The 21428-nt window shown below is 43.0% G+C and overlaps 2 protein-coding genes and 1 non-coding gene across 3 annotated transcripts; 1 reads left to right on the forward strand and 2 right to left on the reverse strand.

Moving 5' to 3' along the window:
* The first annotated feature begins 815 nt into the window (after nt 1-815).
* Nucleotides 816-5710, forward strand: XBP1 (X-box binding protein 1). Its single transcript, XM_023241614.2, is given in 6 exon segments — nt 816-1100; nt 2066-2162; nt 2968-3102; nt 4105-4140; nt 4143-4250; nt 4565-5710. Coding segments are annotated over 6 exon segments (1176 nt in total). The 5' UTR covers nt 816-858; the 3' UTR covers nt 5123-5710.
* Nucleotides 5711-8332: 2622 nt separating this feature from the next.
* On the reverse strand, nt 8333-21118 carry CCDC117 (coiled-coil domain containing 117). Its single transcript, XM_023241615.2, has 5 exons — nt 20789-21118; nt 20065-20115; nt 15169-15393; nt 14592-14729; nt 8333-11314 (listed from the first exon to the last, which is right to left on the reverse strand). Exons 1-5 carry the CDS (start codon nt 20968-20970, stop codon nt 11077-11079), a joined length of 834 nt encoding a protein of 277 aa, XP_023097383.1. The 5' UTR covers nt 20971-21118; the 3' UTR covers nt 8333-11076.
* LOC111557443 lies at nt 16578-16680 on the reverse strand. The gene has a single exon (XR_002737478.1). It is a non-coding gene; the product is annotated as a U6 spliceosomal RNA (small nuclear RNA).
* Nucleotides 21119-21428: the final 310 nt, after the last annotated feature.

Genomic DNA, 21428 nt, shown 5'->3' on the forward strand with positions numbered 1-21428 from the left:
GTGGGGAGTGATTCCACGGATTTCTCGATTCTAATAAATTTATGTGCCTAAATTGCTCCTGAGCTGTCAGGGCAGGAGCCTCGATCCTCTCCGCGTGCCAGGGGGGCTGAAGGTAGACCCCGGGACCCTCGTTTTAACACGTGAAATGAAAAAAGTATGCTCATAATAGAAAATTTAGAAATGCAAATTAAAATTACATGTATTCCTTCCACTCGGAGATCACAAGCCTCAGTTTATGAAACCTCACCTAAGAGCCAAGCCTAGTTATAAAACGCGCGATCTCATTCCCTAAACACTCTTTATTTCGCGGAATTCCTTGCAGGCTTTTCTCTAATCCAAGGCCCCGCTGGCGCGCTCTCCCGACTTTCCGCTCCACTTGGAGCCCGACGTGGCGCACGACATAAAATATGGTCGGGCAGAGGTGACAGCCTGCTGGTGACAAGCGGTCTTGGTATAAAATCATCAGTCTGGAAATCTCTTCGTTTGGAATTAAACACAGGCGTTCTAGGTGGAATTGCGTCAGCCTAGGGGATAAAAATCCGTCCGATGAGGAAATTCCGCGGGTCTCCGGGCCCTTGCAGAAGAGACCTGGAATCTTCAGGCCCTCCAGGCCGCATCCCGGGGTCCTCCCGGTCCGCCCCCGCCCCCTCCCCCTCCTGCTTGGGCCTCGCAGCCGCCACGCTGGACGCTCAGGCCCCGCCTCCTAGGGGCCGGCCGGACCAATGGGTGCCGAGAGCGGCCACGCGTCACGCGGCGCTGGCCAATCGCGGAGGGCCACGACCGTAGAAAGTCTGGGTGCGGCGGGGCCGCCCCGAGGACGGCGGCGGCGGCGCGCACTGGCGTACACGCTCTCTGGCCATGGTGGTGGTGGCATCCGCGCAGAGCCCGGCCGCCGGGGCCCCCAAAGTGCTGCTTCTGTCCGGCAAGCCCGCCGCCGCCGCCGCTGCCGCCGCCGCCGGAGCCCCGGCCGGCCGGGCTCTGCCACTTATGGTGCCGGGCCAACGAGGGGCCAGCCCGGAGGCGGCGAGCGGGGGGCCACCCCAGGCGCGCAAGCGACAGCGCCTCACGCACCTGAGCCCCGAGGAGAAGGCGCTGCGGAGGTGGGCGAGGGTCGGAGCGCGGACGCTGAGGGCGAGGGGCCGGGGACTGGCCGCCTGCCGCGCTCGGGCGCCCTTGGCCTGACCGGTGCGGTGCCAGCGTGGCGTGGGGCGGGGCGGGGCAGGAAGTCGGGAGTGCGGGGCCGCCTAGGCCTTTTTTTTTTTTTTTTTTTTAATCCCCCACTAGCCCAATTTTGTCTCTAATGTCAGAGATACATAGAGCTGGGTGTTCGGGCACATGGGTTCCGAGTCCTCATGCTATGTGACCGCAGACCTGTCATTCAATGTTTCTGAATTTGGGCAGTAGCAGGGAGTCAAGGAGCCTTTTCCTGGTTTACCTACTATTTTGGGAAGGCGCGGAGCCGGAATGACAATTGTTGGAAGGGCTGTGAGGTCTGTGAGGCTCACTAGTCAAACTTAGTCTCCGCGTTCTTAAGATGGTATCTATTTCATGAGGTCTTTGGAAAGATCGGCTGAGAAATGCCACGTATTCACCTCTCCTCAAATGTTAGTTCTTCTGTGATCGGTGTGCCTTTTGTGACATAAGTGCCTCCTTGAGCAGACACGGGCCCAGGTGTCCCGGGACTGCCCAGAATGTCGGCAAGGGCGAAAGGCATCCGCCTCTCCCTTATTTGAGTTCTCGGAGGGAGTGAAAAAAGGGGAGGAGGAAATCTCTTATGATGCAAGATGAGTAGTATTTGTGTCCAGCGTCCTTGCTGTGGCCGGGATGCGACGGGGGGTGTGGATGACGCAATATGGGGAAGAATGAAGCAGTTTTTCAAGCTAGATCCATGAAAAAAGCTGTATTTTTTGTTTCGTTCCATTGAGGGGAGGAGCCTGGAGTGTATTTTACCTTAGTCTACCGTATACTGTTAAGTGAAAATGAAAGCAGCAGCTGGCCAAGTTTCCAAATAAAGATATAAATAAGGTTTGGGAATGACTCTGTGGTATGTCTCTTCTGTTCTCAGGAAACTGAAAAACAGAGTGGCAGCTCAGACTGCCAGAGACCGAAAGAAAGCTCGAATGAGTGAGCTGGAGCAGCAAGTGGTAGATTTGGAGGAAGAGGTAAAAATACTTAAGGTCAAACTCTTACCTTTTATTTCTCGTACATCCTTCCTTGGTGAATGTTCTGATGTTGGCTGCCTATCCCAAGTTGTTTCCGTCTCTGTAGAATACAATTGGACAGTTAATTGGAAGTTAAACTAGTCTAAATTAGGGGAGCTAGGTAATTAAGTGGTTAAGTGGTGAAGCTTGAGGAGAGCAGAAGCGATCACCCGCTGGGACCTGCTGGCTTCCATCCGTGTGAGATCTGTCTCAGAGTTGGCGAGTTACAACATCACAACATTACGTTTATCAAGTTAGTACTAAGAAATTCCTAAAAGCAGATAGGAAATTGTCGCTTAAACCTGAGACCCTTCCTGGCTTGGCCAAAAGTCTGCTAACGTGTCCCTTCCCCTTCTATGGTCCACTGATTACCTAATCTTAAATTGTTGCCAGCAAAATACGATAAGGAAAACACACACGTTTAAACATATTTTGATTTTATGGTTCGCTGTTGTCACTTCTATTATTACTTGCTAGTTCAAGATAGGATTTTTTTTTGCCATTGTATTTAAAGTCACAAGTCACCCTTTGCTGGGTCTATATTAGTAGTTAGAGGCATTGTGCTATTTGTGACCCCACAAAATGGCACTTCTTATTTTTCATGACTATGACCTTTCCTTAGAATACCTACTGTGAACAACTGTATCAGTGTTTTCCAAAAGGTGAAGGAGAAGGAAGGGAAACGAGCTGTAGTGAAACTTCACCAGGTGGACCCTTAAGGGAAAGAACTGGATGTTTTAATAGCTTCTTATGAACTTTTTCACAGAACCAGAAACTCTTGCTAGAAAATCAGCTTTTACGAGAGAAGACGCATGGCCTTGTAGTAGAGAACCAAGAGTTAAGACAGCGGTTGGGGATGGATGCCCTGCTTACTGAAGAGGAGGCAGAGACCCAGACCAAGGTGAGTTGTCTCCTGTATCTGATGTCCTGTGTGAGAACTGGTTCTAAGTGACATGACCCCTTAATGACACTTAAACTCGTTTTTCAACTGGGTAGTCAATAGTACTAGAGCCTAATAATTAAAATAAGTTACACAGCTCTCTAAAAGCAAGTACTAACAATACTGATAGCCAACAGAATGTACCATGTCAGCATTAAGGAGAACTAGAGAAACAGAGCCAGTCAAATCTGACCAAACGCTACTAAAACTATAGTGGTTTTTTGATGAATATGAGTAAGTAGGGAAAGGATTCATTTTGATGGTGACACCCCTCTGATAGAAGGTGATGCATGGGTTTTAATGTATGGACCTGGCCCATTTATTGAGATCACTTAAGTGGTCTAAGATTGACAGTAGGGCCGTTCTAGTCTGTAAGAAATTACTGTCCAGAAAGATTTGGGGCCTAAATGCACTGCAGTACTTTATTAAGGACATTATTATGGATGGGGGCCCTGGGTGGCTCAGTCGGTTAAGCGTCCGACTTCAGCTCAGGTCAGAATCTCACAGTCTGTGGGTTCAAGGCCTGTGTGAGGCTCTGTGCTGACAGCTCAGAGCCTGGAGCCTGCTTGGGATTCTGTGTCTCCCTCTCTCTGACCCTCCCCCTGCTTGTGCTCTGTCTCTCTCTCAAAATAAAGACATAAAAAAATTAAAAAAAAAAAACATTATTATGGAGAACATCTCTGAAGATATTATTTAAGAATTTCAGTCCTTTGTGAATCTTTGCTTGGGGAGTGAAAATGTTTCATTGCATAGAAAATGACAATGAAGTTAGTCTTAACCTTTCCTCCTCTTCTTGTCGAGGACTCCATAAAATGGAAAGGTAACAAAGGTAAGGGAAAGGTTTCAGCTCTAAAGAATAGTTTTCTAGCTTTCTTGAAAGTAGAGAACCACAGTTGCCTGGTGAGTGTTTCCTTGAGGACTCAGCAGTTTGAGCTGTTCATCCACGGTGGTCTTTCCTCCTAGGGGAATGGAGCGAGGCCGGTGGCCGGGTCTGCTGAGTCCGCAGCACTCAGACTACGTGCACCTCTGCAGCAGGTGCAGGCCCAGTTGTCACCCCTCCAGAACATCTCCCCATGGATTCTGACGGTGTTGACTCTTCAGACTCTGAGGTAGGGGTTATTGGGATTTAGTGAAAAGGTCTATAACTTGTTAATTCCATCTGTTTGATGGCTGATATCCCTAACCAGGCAGAGGAGGGCAGGAGAAGTTGGTTTTGGTTGGGTTAGAAGTGAATATTGACGGTCTTCCCTATCTGCGGATGGTTTAGAGCACAGAGTGAGGTGTAGGTAAATGGGTCTGTGGGTCTCGGAGGTCATCCTATTGCATAATGATTAACTTACATTGTGGGACCTAGTAGTGTTCTAAGGTAGATTCTTGGGTGCGTTCTAATGATTGGATTCCATTGAATTTTTGCCTCTTGCAGTCTGATATCCTGTTGGGCATTCTGTTCAACTTGGATCCAGTCATGTTCTTCAGATGTCCTTCCCCAGAGTCTACCAGCCTGGAGGAACAACCAGAGGTCTACCCAGAAGGACCCAGTTCCTTACCGGCCTCCCCTTCTCCGTCACTGGGGACGTCATCAGCCAAGCTGGAAGCCATTAATGAACTGATTCGTTTTGACCACGTGTATACCAAGCCCCTCGTCTTAGAGATACCCTCTGAGACAGAGAACCAAGCAAATGTGGTAGTGAAAATTGAGGAAGCACCTTTCAGCCCCTCAGAGAAAGATCACCCTGAATTCACTGTCTCAGTGAAGGAAGAACTTGTAGAAGATGACTTCATTCCAGAACTGGGCACCTCAGATCTACTTTCACCCAGCCACTGCCCGAAGCCATCTTCCTGTTTACTGGATGCTTATAGTGACTGTGGATATGAGGGCTCCCCTTCCCCCTTCAGCGACATGTCCTCTCTGCTTGGTGTAGACCATTCTTGGGAGGACACTTTTGCCAATGAACTCTTTCCCCAGCTGATTAGTGTCTAAGGAATGATCCAATGCTGTCGCCCTTTGCCTTGACTATTACACTGCCTGGAAGATAGCAGAGAAGCCTATGCTTCATTCACAAAGCCAAAGTAGAGGGTGTACAGTCCTAGGGAATTCCTCTAAAGTATTTGTTCAAACTTTATAGGTCACCCCAAGTATTGTCTTTTGTCATCCAGCAGTCCAAGGTACTCAAATTTATTACTATAATCTAGAATCACAGCTTTTGAGGTTGTACCTTTATCTTAAGGGCAGAAGTTTGCCCTAAAATTCTTCTGTAAGGGTCACTGGACAAGTGTCTTAGACATGGAATTTATGAATGGCCCTTTATCATTTTTCTCCCTTCTTGGCATCCCAGGCTCGTCTCCGATTTTAGGTCCTTTAGTTTGCTTCTGCAAGCAGAGAGAACACCTACCTGAGGGGACTCCTTTCCCTCATGTACAGTTCAAGTAAAGATCAAGAATCTTTTGTAAAACTATGGAAATTTACTATGTAAATGCTTGATGAAATCTTTCCCTGCTAGTGTAACTTTTGGAAGGTGCTTTCTCCATTTATTTAAAACTACCTGTGCAATTAAAAAGTGCAATGCAATGTCTTTGTTCTTTGATTTCTTCTTGGGCTTTTTAAGTCTTAACTGTTTTGTTTCACTGATTGCCACGATAGTAATTTATCCAACTTCAGGGAGCATAGCATGCCGCTTTTTAAAGCGACAGGAAGTTTAACCCCCTTACTTACTGCCTGCTTCGATTCTTGGCTGCCATAAGTAATAGGAACCTATTCTTTGAGTAGTTAACTGTATTTCTGAGCTTCTTTAGCTTTACTGGCCAATATTACAGACGTTAAGTGACCAAGCTAGAAGACTTAACCATTATTTTGCTATATACCATCTTAAGAGGAAAACATGCCATTAAATATCAAGATTCTCTTGGCATTTTTACAGGGATTAACATTTTCTAGACTCAAATTTAAGTCTGCCACTGGTTTGCCAGGTAATCCTGGACATGTAACATCACTTTCTCACCTGTAAAGGGGCATAATAGTCACTATCTAAAGGTTGCTAGAGGTGATACATTATAAGCTCTTGGTATATGTACACTTAGGCACCATCCCAAGCACTCAAATTTAGCTATTTTCCCCTAATCCACTTAGGGATTTTAATCTTACAGTATTTTATATACCCTGGAATTTGTTTCACAGAATGAACCTGTTCAAGGAAAAATCTGACACATCATTACCCCAAAGCTATAGAGATGATAACCTCATCCTTCATGTGCGTTTTTTTCCTTGGAATCCTCTTAGAAGGTACTGAAGGGCTTCCCTCAGAAATCATTTCACCTATGCCAGCATCCTGTGCCAATATTAAGCCTACCACTGGAGAGGTCAAAGTAAAGGAGTGTAGACAAAAGGATTCAAAGAATCCCAAGCAGCAAGACAAAGCAGGCTATACTTTCAGCCAAGTATAAGGGGATATGTTTGGTGTGATTGGAGGCATGTCCACATGACAGCCTAAAATCCCTGGTCACTAAGGCCAGAGCTCAATCCTATTCTTGGCAATGCAAGCTTGCTTAGGCTCAGTTTCTGTATTATAAATGTACAACAGCCTCCAGCTGTCCCCATGATTAAAAATCTGATCACCTGATTTTCTATAACTGAAAACCTAAGTGCTGGGTGTCTATTTAGGGATTGTCTAGGCAAATGCAATTACAGATGAATTTTAGCCACTCTCCATCATAATTGCAGAAGCATCTGGAGATTGAGGCTCAAATAATTTACATTGAATGACATCACATGAAAGAGGCAGCTGTACGAACAGGGATAACACAGGACATACATAACCTGCGTTGATCTTCAGGGTTTTCATTTCCTGCACAGATGGGTGAAAATGACCCAACACTGCTCAGCCTTGACAAAACACCTGTTATTTAAGGATATCTTACTGAAACAAATTGGTCAGAAATAAAAATCAAGATCTCCTTCTGCAAAACCAAAGCAAGATTTCTATTAGATGCAGAGGGCTGTCCATAACTGAAAGTGAATCAGGTGACAAATGTCTGCACACCATTTTCCTGGGTCTTGTCACACCAATGTATATGTGCCCCCTTGCTTTTCTACTAGGTATGCTACTGGAGCAGACATAAGGTAGGAACAGAACTGTAGGCAAAAGGTAACCCTGCCTACTCCAGAAAGATTTTATCAGTTAAATTCTATTATGCTAAGAATGAAATCTTTACCTGGGGACTTCTCAAGTTCATTAAAGGACAGGAAGACGGGCCTGTTTACCCACTAATCAGTTGTCGAAAGACAACATCCTTGTCTTGCTGGAGCTGTAGTCTAAATGCATGCAACTGAGCTCTAAAATGCCACTGGCAGAGTATTTGGACCAGACAGATATACACAAAACTGTATTTTCTCAAGGAGTTTAGTATCACACTGACTGAACCACACTCTATCGCAGATTATTTCAATGAAATTTAAATGACATTTTAAGGTATTCTATGAGAAGACTGTAAAACCAATGGTCAAGTAGGAAGAACACTGAACCTGCTGAGTTTGATTCTAATACTAAACTGTCATTCACTACTTAAGCTTTAGTCTCCAAATCTGTAAAATAACGAGGGTAGGTAACTTTTAGCTGTGATTTCCAAATTTTAATGAAAAACAATATCCTGAGTTTTCCACAACTGCACCCCAAACTTAACTCCGCCTGCCCACGATTCAGGGATTCACGGTTATCAAGATTGTAAATATGCAGGCAACACTGCCACCCAGTGACCTGTCAACTCTTAGGGAATGACCACTAACCAAATACCATGCAATTTTCTTATTCCCTATTTTTAAAGGTCCCCAACTTGTAAAAACAAAAATGCTGTGAAGTCCATATACTGTTTCCAACTCTGTATTTAAACAGTTTTGAAGACTGTCACTACTGCCATCTGAATACTGGAAATCAGTCACGACTGCCAATCAATGCTATTGACTGACAGCAAATTGCTAAGTAGAGTGGAAAGCATTCTGTGGGTTTTAGAACAGCAAAACCTAGTTTATTTTGGAAATAGCTAATTCATTTATGAAGCTTACTTATAACCCAACATAGTCACCTCTTCAAAATAAACTTAAGCCCCTCACTAATATGAATGCTGCTTTAAATACAATTTAAAAGAAAGAGGTAGTTAATTTTGTTTACTTACGTGCAGGAATACAAATACCTCAAAATCAAAACACTTAAGAAGTTTTATTGAAAACAATAAAATACAGAAACACCAGATTCTCATTTTAAAGTTGACAGTATCTTCCAGAACCTTCCTAGTACTACACCATTCTTGTCACTATTAAATAATGAAACCAAATTTCAAATCCAAAATAATTAACGAACCTGCTTATAAATAAGCATTTCTTCTCATGGTTCTAGCCCCACACCCTAGTTTGTTTTTTTCTAAATTTTATATTTGCACCTTTTTTGAAAATGAGTTGTTTTTTTTTTTTTTTTTTTTAACGACTGATTAATATTTTTGAGAACTGGACTTAACTTTATATTAAAAAAAAAAAAAACCCACACACACCTACTCAAACTCAGAGAAAATATACATTTGTTCATTAAAGCTCACCTGCTTTAGATAGTTTTTCTCTTCACACATTAGCATAATAAGCCAATGTTTGATCCATGCTTCAAAGCTGTACGAAATGAAAAGACCTGTTGATTCCCTAGGGAAACCTTAAGGCAAAAGCAAAAGCCTTACACTATAAAAGAAAAACAAAGCAGAGGCATGGAGACTGTGGAAACGGCTCAGATGAATAAGCACCACAAGGATGAAGAAAATTTCTGTACAAACATATGCAAAAAGATAAAGTTTAAAAAGGAGCATTAAACATCCATTTTCCTGCAGAAATAATTAATCACGTCAGATAATCTGACTCCTGAAACAAGTTGTTTGGATTTTAATGAACAGATTCTTAATTCTCTCCTATAGTTACCAGTGGTATCAGAACCTTGTTTTGGAGCTGTTCCTCCTTTTCCTCATACAGACCTTCGAGCAGAGGCTTGCCCCACAATTCCTATCGAAGACACTCTTAGTGTGTTTTGGGTCCTTCTCTGGAAAGTCGTCACCCCTTCCACCCTAACACTGGGACGAACTCCAAATTCTGGATGGTCAGTTCACGTTTTTAAGTTACACCAGAACAAAATTTTTTAGCACGGCGATTTCTTTAAGGCTACAAACTTTGTAAGTTGGTCCCATTAAACAATGACCTAAAGGCAGGAGTTTTTCAAACAGCATGAATCAAACACTTGCACATTTCAACAGAATACAGTTTACATTCATCTCTAAATCTGAGATTAAGAAACTATTAGCTGGTTTCCAACTGGTTTTAATACTGGTTTGAAGTTCGGATAATTTTACTGTGTAGACATTAAATATTGTTTAAATATTAAACATTAAATCTTTTCCTGACTATCCAGACAGAAATAGAGAAAGCAGGAACAACAGGCAAAGGAAGAAACAGTCCAATGAACAGACTTGTTACTTCTACGCCATCTGTTACAAGGGGAGGGATTTCAGCATGGGTTTCAAAAATGCCTGGGAGCTGGTTTCTCAAAAGTCACCTCTACTTGGCATAAACCATTTTTTTTTCTACATAAGATATCTAATTCCTACAAAGGAGGAAGAAACCCGGAAAACAAAACAGAACAAAAAGAACTGGGGTGGTCTCCCATTGTGTGTTTTAAGGGCCAGTATTACACTATTACACTCATTTAATAAGTTATAGTGGATATTCTGTAGCACTAAAGGAAGTGTTGTTTTAATCGGCACTACTGAGTCCTTGCCACACAGAAGAGCCCTTCCTGAGAAATAAAAAAACTTCAATCCTGGTTATCCCCAAAGGACACCTTGAGCCTGGTTTAGTTCCTCAAGATGAAGATGTCCTATTAGCAGGAAGCTGTTCTCTATTAACTCTGAGGTTTACTGCACCAACAGCTGAAGCACCAGGCAAAGTGGCTAGTTCAGTACATCTCAATGTCACTCACCCATATGTTCTCAGTTCATTATTCTGTCACTGTTTTCTACGTTAACACTAAAATACTCGACTTGCTAACATAGGCATAACCTTTTAAAAATATCTATCAATGCTGGGCTTAGCTGACATGGCAGTTCCTTGGGATTACTTAAGGGAACTTTCTTCCGTAGCCAATTTACACATGGGTTGCCTCACAATCACTTTTTAACTATCGTTCAAAGTTAATTACGTTGTAAACACTCCTGAAGAGTCGTGCAAGGGAAACCAAGGAGCAACAGTAGCACAAGGCAAAAAAGCCTTGAAGGAAAAACCTTTTCTATTTTCGTTGCATTTGCAGAGGCTAAGAGGTGAGCCACAATGCTACCAGCTATTAAATCAATATAGATACACAGAACGGACAACATACAAGTTTCAGAGCCTCTGTTAAATCTCTTAGCAACAGGCTTAAGCTACTGCTTTTCTCCCTCCTCTTCCCAATCATACACAGTCACCATCGTAAACAGAGCTCCTATATCCATAGATGGAAGTTGTGACTCAACTGTCAGGGCACAGTCATAGTAGGAGCATCCTTCTTTCTTAATGCATCTTTTTCAGATTCAAGCATCTGAATTTTCTCTGATTATCTGAATGGTTTAGATAATGTAACAGATGACTTAAGTCACCCTTAGATACACAGCTTTTATACTTGCCTCTGCAGGCCGCAATTTCACATTCCCTTAATAAGCCCCCTGGAAAACTGCTTTTCCCTTGAGACAAGCTTCCTTGGCAAAAAGTTGGATTCAAGAAATGGCTACCCAAAATGAAGAGTCCCACCCCAAATCACAGGTGGAGATATTATTACACCCGTTTTATAAAACTTTCAAGTCCCTATACTATACAAGTAGGCTCACGACTAAATACATGAGCCTTCTAAAATTTGACAACTTTAGCATAGAAACTGGTTTCTAGAGTTCCATCTCTTCTTCTGTGCAAGCGGCTGTCTCCAAACCACTGTAAACAGGGATCCCTGTTTGCCGAGGTTCCAAGAACAGTTCAGTTCTCCCAGGGAAGGCAGTGCCGGCAGCTGCATGCTTGGTTTGGCTCTCTCCTGTGTAGTTCTTAGCATTAGATGACGGCTTTGGCTTATCAGAAAGGAGTTCAGGGAGAGGTTTCCAGAGCACAAGCTCCATGGAAGGACGGCTCCTAAGACATAAAACACAGACTTTATCAAAACTTTTAGGATACAGAAATAAAGGATACATGTTGAAAAGCTAATGTTTACTACCAAATATCTAGAGTTAAGAACTGATGGCATCAAACTAGGAGACTTATGGGGTACCTGGGTGGCTCAGTCAGTTGAGCATCCAACTTCAGCTCAGGTCATGATCTCATGGTTCTTGAGTTCAAGCCCTGCATCCGGCTCTCTGCTATCAGCACAAAGCCCACTTCAGATCCTCTCTCCCTCTCTTTGCCCCTCCCCTGCTCGTTCTCTCTTTCTCTCTCAAAATAAGTAAACTTTATTTTTTTCTTTTAAAATTTTATTTATTTTGAGAGAGAGTGCAAGTGAGAGGGGGAAGGAGGGGGTGGCAGAGAGAGAGAGAATCCCAAGCAGGCTCTGCACTGTCAGCGTTAAGACCCATGCAGGGCTCAAACTCACAAATCGTGAGATCATGATCTGAACAGAAGTCAAGAGTCAGACGCTTATCTGACTGAGCCACCCACGTGCCCCTAAGTACATAAACTAAAAACAGAAAAAAAACAAAAAAAACAAAAAATAGACTTGTGATGATCCAAACATATCTTTAGAAAGACACGCAAATACATATAATTTTACAGTTCTGCATGCATTTTTAACCAAACCAACCAGCTGTACTGATGCTGTGATTAAAACTAACACAGGGGTAACTGACTGGCTCAGTCAGAAGAGCATGTGACTCTTGATCTCAGGGTTGTTAAGTTCAAGCCCCACACTGGGCATAGAGATGACTTAAAAAAATTTTTTTTTAATGTTTATTTATATTTGAGAGACAGAAAGAGACAGAGGGCAAGTGGGGGGAAGAACAGAAAGAGAGGGAGACAATCTGAGGCAGGCTCCAGGCTCTTAGCCGTCAGCACAGAGCCCCACGTGGGGCCCGAACTCACAAACCATGAGATCATGACCTGAGCCGAAGTCGGGCACTTAACCGACTGAGCCACCCAGGTGTCCCGAGATTACTTAAAATATTTAAAAATAAAAGCAATATAAACATCCAATGTGAAAAAGAGGCCCCTTATTATGCTAAGTGAAATTAGAGAAAGACAAATATATGACTTCACTCATGTGAGGACTTTAAGATACAAAACAGATGAACATAAGGGAAGGGAAGCAAAAGCAATATAAAAACAGGGAGGGAGACAAAACATAAGAGACTCTTAAATATAGAGAATAAACAGAGGGTTGCTGGAGGGGTTGTGGGGGATGGGCTAAATGGGTAAGGGGCTTAAGGATTCTATTCCTGAAATCATTGTTGCACCATATGCTAACTTGGATGTAAACTATAAAAAATAAATTAGATTAAAAAAAGAAAAAAAAAAGAGGCCCTTGATTCAATGCTGTTATAAGTTTCTCAAACTGTGGTTAATATTAGTAGATATGAGCTACTATCTTCTACTAAACTATTATAAATTTTTTACGTTTATTTATTTTTGAGAGAGAGAGAGAGAGAGAGAGAGAGAGAGAGACACAGCGCAAGAGGGGGAGGGGCAGAGAGAGAGGGAGACACAGAATCCGAAGCAGGCTCCAGGTTCTGAGCAGTCAGCACAGAGTCCGATGTGGGGCTCGAATCCACGATCCATGAGATCATAACCGGAGCCGAAGCCAGATAGATGCTCAACCGACTGAGCCACCCAGGTGCCCCTAAACTATAAATGAAACACTGACCAAACACATTAAAAGCATCTCTGTATACCTTTTGCTTAGTATAACTATGAAGTATAATGCTTTTTGCAATAAGTCTAAACGATTATGTTGCCAGGGCCTGCCTGCCCCTCAGTCCTCCTCCATCCAGTGATGGTTTGATGGTTTCTGGAACCTAAAGGCAAATAAAACTAAATAAACCACAATGAAGAATACTCCCAAAGGTTAGCTTCTGGAAAACTACTGAGAGCAGAAATTGCTATTTTTTTTAGGCTGTAGGGCAACATGACCTGTTTACTCTTGGCTATTTACCCACTCTCAGGGCTGGTTAGTTAATTATAAGCTCGAGCTAGGGGGCTAATGCAAAACCTCTGTGATCTAACATCAAGCAGCAGCTCAACCCACTGTGGCCAAAGGCAATAATGCCTCATCTGCTTGGCATCACTGGGGCTGGTGTCCTAAGAGGTTTTTTCAGATATCTGACACTTACCCTCACAAAGTATCAAATCTGTCTACGGTATTTTCCAGGCAACACCTAAATGGCACTTTGTGACTTGACTATTACTTTACACGTGGATAATGATGGCTTCAGATCTTGTAAGCTCAAGGACTATAGGAATTACAGACTAGCATTAGTTTTTATGTTAATGGCCCCAGGCTGCTTTGCTTTTTAGGTTATGTGTGCTTTCTAGTTTCCGCTCTAGTCCTCACACTGTATTGTCACTACTCACTACTATGAGTTTGTACTGCTCTCACTTGCTGTTTCTTCGTTTCTACTCTGATGATCTAAGAATCCAGGTACCTGAGCTCAGTAAGCTGGGTCTAACTTAAGAGCAAACTGGCTTAGAGCTAAAGCCCTGAGAGACTATCCACTATGAGACAAGAACACGAGCTTTGGATTGTGGCCTTTGTGGTAACTGTTTTGGCTGATGGTAGATTTCTTCTGGTTTATTTTTAAGGTCTTTTTATTTTTTATTTTTATTAAAAATCTTTCTTTAATGCTATTTATTTTTGAGAGAGAGAGAGACAGAGTGGGAAAGGGGCAGAGAGAGAGGGAGACACAGAATCCAAAACAGACTCCAGGCTCTGAGCTGTCAGCACAGAGCCTGATGCAGGGCTCATGAGTGGTGAAATCATGACCTAAGCCGAAGTCGGACACTTAACTGAGCCACCCAGGCACCTGTTTTCTAGGTCTTAATGGTGTTCCTGAACAACTGAGAGAGGCTGGTAAACAAGAGCTTTTGAAATGTGGTTCCATATCCTACAACAATACTTTAAGAGAATAGGCTACCGTCAACCCTCCCATCCTGAAGTATTAGATGGTCACCCACTTCAGAACTTCAAAAGAATCTGAGGTTAAGAAGGTATGTATACTTCAAACTTGTCCATGCACAGTATCTTGTTCACCCACAGTTAACTAAGAAAAAAGTCTGTATCCAGACTAAGCTAAATAGAAAACCTATTGTACTTTCATTGGGATGGTGAGCAGGAGACAAGACTAGGATAGCACGGGCCTTGTCTGGAGACACCACCAGGTCTCCCTTCAAGATCACAATTAAAGGGAAACCAGGAACCAACACTTACATGGACTCAATCATTTTCTTTGTAAAGACTTCATCAAATTCCCTCTTCAAACCTGTTTTCATGGTGTCAGAAAGAACAAGACTGGGGAGATGGTTAATATTTCTGTCAGCTTCAACTTCTTCATCTTCATCAATTATCCTAAATAAAGGCAGCAGAAGCAGAGAAAGAAAAATTAGTCAAGCTGTTATGTACTGTAGCAATTGAACAAAATTTAAAAAATAATAAAAGCAACAGACGCTATAGGAAAAGATCAAGTAAAACATGAGGCTGAGTGAAGAAAGTACAGGCAGAAGAGTTACTCAGTATTTAACACAAGTTTTACATCAGATGCAATCAAATTTGAAGAACATGTCCCTGAAAACTCCCATAAACCAAAAATTAATATTCAGAAACACTAACATCCAGCAAAGTTCTATGAGAAGAACTTACTTTAACATTTAACGTGTAAACTTTGAGTTCATAGTCTGAGAGATTGAGGATCACCATTATGACCAAACTGACTAATTAGACTAGCTTAAGAGAGCAGAGATGGCACATGAGACTAACAAGAAGCCAGCAACATACACTACCCATTCACCTGTCCTCAATTTCCTGAAGCCTCCTTCGGGCAACTTCACACTGTGGTTCTCCCGTTGTCTGATCCATTTCTTCACAAATTACATCTAGCATGCCAGGTGCAGAGAGGCCACTAGTACACGGATTTACTCCATGACTCTCTATATCCTGATGTGCACAAAGAATCCAGTCATTAGGACCAGCACACAGCCCTGCTTCAGTTAGCCTTTTCTTTCTTACTGGACAACTGGAAAAAAAAAAAAAAAAAAAATCAATGAAAATTCAGAATCATATAAATAAAATATTTATCATCCCTATGTCTAATCCCTATGCCTAAACTCTTATACAAAAAACTCTAATTTTTGATAGTGTGTGATTGCAAGATGGAGAATTTTGCATTTTCTGTCATTTTGACAGCCTCCTTGAGATGTTTTCTTCTACTGCTCTCTACTATATCAGACTGTACCTGCAAGATTTTGCTTTCTCGGATTAGAAGTATTCAATGTGGGAACTTAAAGTCATTCCTATTTGGCTCTGGGTAGGTCACGTGGAAAGTACAGAAACCAAAACCACAAAGCAGCAATTCAGCACCAGCCATATTTTGCCACAATTCTGCTTGCTCCACATGGGGAGATAGTCTACAGGTGTTCTATACTCCTGCAGGACGAAAATACATGCTTGATCAGGTATGTTCCAATAGGCTGTAGATGATTCTCTTGATCCTCTCCAGAATGTCAGAGACTATGATTTGGCTCTGAGTCTCTTTGTCATATAAGGTAGAGTTACACGTTGGGCACCAGACACCAAAGCTCCCAAGTCCTAGCTCTTATGCCATTCTCACTGGAACTTGCGGCCTCCTTACAGGAAGTTCAACAGTTCAAGCTTGTGCCATGAACTAGTAATTGCATGTACTACAACATGCCCAATTTAGTTGAAAACACTCTGAAGCAGGTTAAATAGACAACTGGTCCTATTCTAGTTAAGTATTTAGACCAGAAGTACTTTATTGCTTGGGCATCAGCAAGTGCAATGTCAGAAACAGAACACAGCTCTGCAACTAAAAAAAAAAAAAAAAAAAATTTGTTAATGGCTACCACAGCTTCTGACTCTCTAAACTGAAGGTCAAAGGAAGTGGTATGTATTTTACAAGAAATTTCTATTCACGGTACAACTACAAAAATCAACTTTAAAAAAAAAGGATACAAAAATCAACATTAAAGTCTCTGGCAATATAAAATCTGACAATGCTCTCTTGAACCTAGACTTTTATTGGAATCAACTATTAAATGTTTTTAAAAAATGGTTTAGTTTTTTGAGGTCTTTTTTTCTTTTTAGCATAGTTGACACAGTGTTACATTAGTTTACGGTGCACAACATAGTGATTCAACAACTCTAAATCTTATGCTATGCTCACAACTATAGCTATAATCTGAATATATGTAACTCCACGAATCTGTGTATCATCCTTGCACAGGAGACATGCTAATCTCTGTATCATTCCAATTTTTAGTACACATGCTGCTGAAGTGAGCACAATAATATGTTTAGTTTATAGTTGGTTTTAACTGATAAGAAAGTATTTAAAATGTCTAGCTATACATCAAATATTTCTGTAATAGTGGATAGTTTTATGGTGTGGTGTTTTGGAAAGCAGGAGAAACTATACACACAAAACCAGCTAAGAAAAAGAATACATCTATCTGGAGAGAACAGATCATTTCCTAGCACATCCAATAATTCAACTACGAAATGCAACTGAGTGTAAGAGTTGTGTTCTGATCTCTAACCTCCAACACGATTTGGACTAAATTATCTCATGCCTTGTAGGTCCATTTGCAAGCAATTAGAGATCAATGATAATTAAGCTCCAAAGAAAATGTGATATAAAAGACTTCAAAGTACAGATAAGAGCTATGGAAGTGGCAGGTGGGCAGCACGCATTAGATATCCAAATGTCAAGTTCCTCATTCTCAGGGCCTCAATCTCTTCATCTGTAAATTAAAGATGGTTTTATTTAGTTTTTAAAGTAAGCTTTACACCCAATGTGGAGCTTGAACTGACAACCCCATTGCATGCTCTACCAACTGAGCCAGACAGGCACTCCAAAGGTGGTTAACTTTTTAAGCCAACAGATTTTACGCTTCAAACTTTTAACACTGGGACTCTTTATTCAAGTATGTCTTATAGAGTACTCCAAAAGACAAGAGCGAAGAGGTCCCTATGTATGCGCAGCAATCCCAAGGCAATTAAGAACCTAAATCCTGTCTGGCCTGATGGTTTTTAAACTGACACAACTTTCAAATCTATTTAGCCTATGCTTCAAAAAGTTAGAAAATCCAAAGTTTCTGCTGGCCAAAAAACAAACAAAACCTACACAAAGTTAAAAGGCAAATGACAAATTTTGGGGAAGCATAACACACATAACAAACTACTGATTTCTTTCGTAAAGATTTCTTATGGATGAACAAGAGAAAGATCAATACGGCAAAAGGAAATCTGCACAAACATGAACAACTGACACAATGAAACACGAATGCATTAAATGAAAAGATGTTCGACGTAACTTTAACTTACAAGATATAAGTTAAAACAGTGATCATATTTTAACTATGAAATCCTACACTTATACAATTCAATGAATAATTAGAAAATATGCATCCATAAAAATAACATTTGTAGGAGCGCGTGGGTGGTTCAGTCGGTTAAGCATCTGACTCTCGGTTTTGGCGCAGGTCATGATCTCAGTTTGTGAATTTGAGCCCCACATCAGGCTCTGTGCTGACAGTGCAGAGCCTGCTTGGGATTCTCCCTTCTCACTCTCTGCCCCTCCTCTGCTCTCTCTCAAAATAATAAGCATTAAAAAAAATAATAACATTCAAGATACAGACCTCTGCCAACATCCCAAAATGGTACTCTATATTCTCCATCCTACAGGTAAACACTGTATTATAGTATTTACTTCTTTTAAAAAATACATTATCAAGCACGTAAATATGCATCCCTAAACAATGTTTAGGGCAAAACTATGGCTGGCTTTCAACCTTATACTTAGGAAATTGTACTGTATACATTCTTGGGATTTTTTTTTTTTTTTTTGCTCATATTATGCTTATAAGACATATCCATGTTGATAAATGCAATACATTCTCTTTTGCCCCTTTGTACTGAATAGAATTCGTTTGTATGAATTTAATTTGCCCATTTTACTGTTGAGGGACCTATGGGTCTCTTCCAGCTTAGAGCTATTATGAACAAGGACGCTATGAACCTTGTGCGTGCCTCCTGCTGTGAGTGTGTACCTACTCAAAGTGGAACGTTTGGGTAACAGAGTAGGTATGCCTTCAACTTACTAGATAATGCCAAACTATTTCCCAAAGTGCTTGTACCAATTTACATTCTCATCTATAGTATTGCAGAGTTACTGGGTGCTCCAATATCTGGTGGCAAAGTAGATCACACTGAGGCTTTTACTAGGCATTTTCCTAAAGACTGATAAAGTTAAATGAACACCTTTCTTTTGGTTGGTCATTTCGATATCTTCTTTGAGAGATTCTTTCACTCATTTTTCTATTACACTGCCTGTCTAGGAGATGTAATTATTTTACCCGGAAGTGAGGTTAAAAAAAAAAAGTTTAGGGGCGCCTGGGTGGCGCAGTCGGTTAAGCGTCCGACTTCAGCCAGGTCACAATCTCGCGGTCCCTGAGTTCGAGCCCCGCGTTGGGCTCTGGGCTGATGGCTCAGAGCCTGGAGCCTGCTTCCGATTCTGTGTCTCCCTCTCTCTCTGCCCCTCCCCCGTTCATGCTCTGTCTCTCTCTGTCCCAAAAATAAATAAACGTTGAAAAAAAAAATTAAAAAAAAAAAAAGTTTAAAAACAAACAAACAAACGAACAGTTTGAAAATACAGTTCTGGTGACAAGATGGAGAAGCAACCATTTCCACTTGTTAAAAGGAATATAAATTGGCAACAACTCTTGTTCAAATTTAAAATGCATGCCATACCCCATCTAAAAATCCATTAACCTACTTGTACATATACACGAGGAACTTTTTTTTTTAATGTTTATTTTTGAGACAGAGAGAGACAGACAGACAGAGCGAGCGCAAGCAGGGGAAGAGCAGAGAGAGAGAGGGAGACACAGAATCCAGCAGGCTCCAGGTTCTGAGCTGTCAGAACAGAGCCCGACGTGGGGCTTGAACTCAGCAACCCAGAGATCATGACCTGAGCCAAAGTCGGACGCTTAACCGACTGAGCCACCCAGGCGCCCCTACAAGGAACTTTAAAAAAGAAGGGCATGGTAGATTTAACCTACAGTAAAAGCAAAAGACTAGAAAGAATTTAGAAAGCCACGGACAGGAGACTGGTTAATGATCTATACCTACTTACAACAGAATTCTATTCAATGTTGCAAAAGAAATGAGGTAGAGGTCTACCTGCCCATATGCAACAAGCCACAGGACAGCAAAATGAAAAGATCAAAGTGTTACACAATGTGAAGTTACCTTCTTAGAAATGTAGAAAACCTGAGGTATATACAGTTACAAACTCGGTAAGTTTTTAGATTATCTTCCAAAGGAGAAACTGGAAACAGGTAACAGGGGTTGCATCTGTGGAGAAAGGGGAGCATGCACTCCAACACTTTACAATTTTTACCCTTTTGCACACTTGAAATTCTTTTACTTTCTGCACGTAATAATATTTACATGGATGAAAACTCAAACATCGCTAAGGATCACAGAGAGAAGTCTCCCTCCGGCATGCCAGCTACCCAGTTACTTTCCCTAAAAGGCGACCAATGTTAGCAGTTCCTTGTGCCTCCTTGCACAGATGCCTAACGTTTCACCTTTTCACTTTTAGGTAACTGAGAATATAAAATAGATTAAATGACCATAAAGTGAATAAATGGCACCTGAAACTTACTCGTCATCCTCCTCCTCTCGCTTGTGTTTCTTTTTACAGCGAACTGAAACACTGTTGAAACAAACAAAATCAGTCAATTGAGAACTTTACTGAGCCCGTGCTTTCGGCATCCACTCTTCCTTTCCCCAATAATCTTGCCGATGCCACAAGTACTGGCTTGTCCCCTTCCTTCCCGACTGGGATTGGATATCCAGATCACAAGGTCGGTCTGGTTGGGTGGTCCCGGCGGAGTCAGAAGTTGAAATCTCAACTTCTCACTTTGTCAAGAGAGTGGGAAATGAATCCGGAGGGACCGACGTGGGGAAAACGTTTCTAGGGGCAGGCACTGTGCTAAGCACTTTACTTCCACGGTCTCACTAGCAGGACCCATTTCTGTCCCTCTTTGCAGATGAGAAACCGAGTGTGTGTCTGAGAAGCGCTGAAAGTTAGCCCTGGCGGCCGCGCCGAGGGGACGGACGGCCGGGCTCCGGGCGGCCCGGGTTCCACCCCCGGCCCGAAGTGGACAAGCTCGGCAAAGTCTGCTCACTTTTCGGAAGCGCAGGCCTGCCGCGGTCCTCCCCGGACTCCCCGGACTCCCGGGCTGTGTGGCCCCAAGCGACTTACAGTTAACGTCCCTGGGGATCAGTTTCTCATCCGCTATGTGGGGGCTCAGGAGCCCCCCGCGGAGGGTCGTGGGGATTAATGAGCCGGAGCTCCGCGCCCGCCCGCCCCGCCGGCTCCTCACCGTCCGCGCGCCGCGCTCCCGCCGGGGCTGCTCGGGGAGGCGCGGGGTCCCGGCCGCGGGGCCAGCTCGGCGCCGTCCACTCCCGGCGGGAAGGCCCGGCCGGGGAAGGCCGGCGGCGGCTGCAGGAAGTCCGGGCCGCCGCTCAGAGGGAGGCCGCTGAAGGGCCGGCCGAGCGCGGCCATGGCCGGGGAGACGAGGAGGCTGCGTCCGCGGCCCCGGCCGCCCGCGTCCCCAGGCCCGGCAGCTGCGGCCACAGCGACTGCTGAGAGGCGCCCGCCTCTGAGCCCGCTCTCGACCCCACGTCACGCCTTCTAGAACCCTCCACCCCGGGCCGCCGAGGGGCACGCCGGGATTTGTTGTGTGTGGAGAGCTGCTGTCGCGAAGGGTGCTGGGAGTTGCAGTCGAAGAGGACTACAAACAAGATGGCTGCGTCGGCTCAGCTGGCTGGGGCTGGAGGATGGCTCTGAAGAGCCTTGAGTGTGAAATAGGTTCCAATTCTCACACCTCTGTACCTCAGTTTTCTCAATAGTAAAACCTGGTAATAATAGTACCTATCTTCTTAGGGTGGATGAGAGAATTAAATGAATAAAAACATGTAGCTCTTGGGGTGGCTGACTGGCTCAGCGAGCTTGGGACGCTT

Source organism: Felis catus, chromosome D3, assembly GCF_018350175.1.
Source record: "Felis catus isolate Fca126 chromosome D3, F.catus_Fca126_mat1.0, whole genome shotgun sequence".
NCBI lineage: Eukaryota > Metazoa > Chordata > Mammalia > Carnivora > Felidae > Felis > Felis catus.

Bases quoted from the DNA above. Each gene is read 5' to 3' on its own strand.
- CCDC117 (XM_023241615.2), bottom strand. From the start codon at position 20,970: ATGGCCGCGCTCGGCCGGCCCTTCAGCGGCCTCCCTCTGAGCGGCGGC. The intron at 15,394-20,064 runs GTAAGTTTCAGG...TTTTTTTTCCAG, and splicing joins CGAGAGGAGGAGGATGACGA to TTGTCCAGTAAGAAAGAAAA. The intron at 14,730-15,168 runs GTGAATGGGTAG...GCCTTTATTTAG, and splicing joins CTTCAGGAAATTGAGGACAG to GATAATTGATGAAGATGAAG.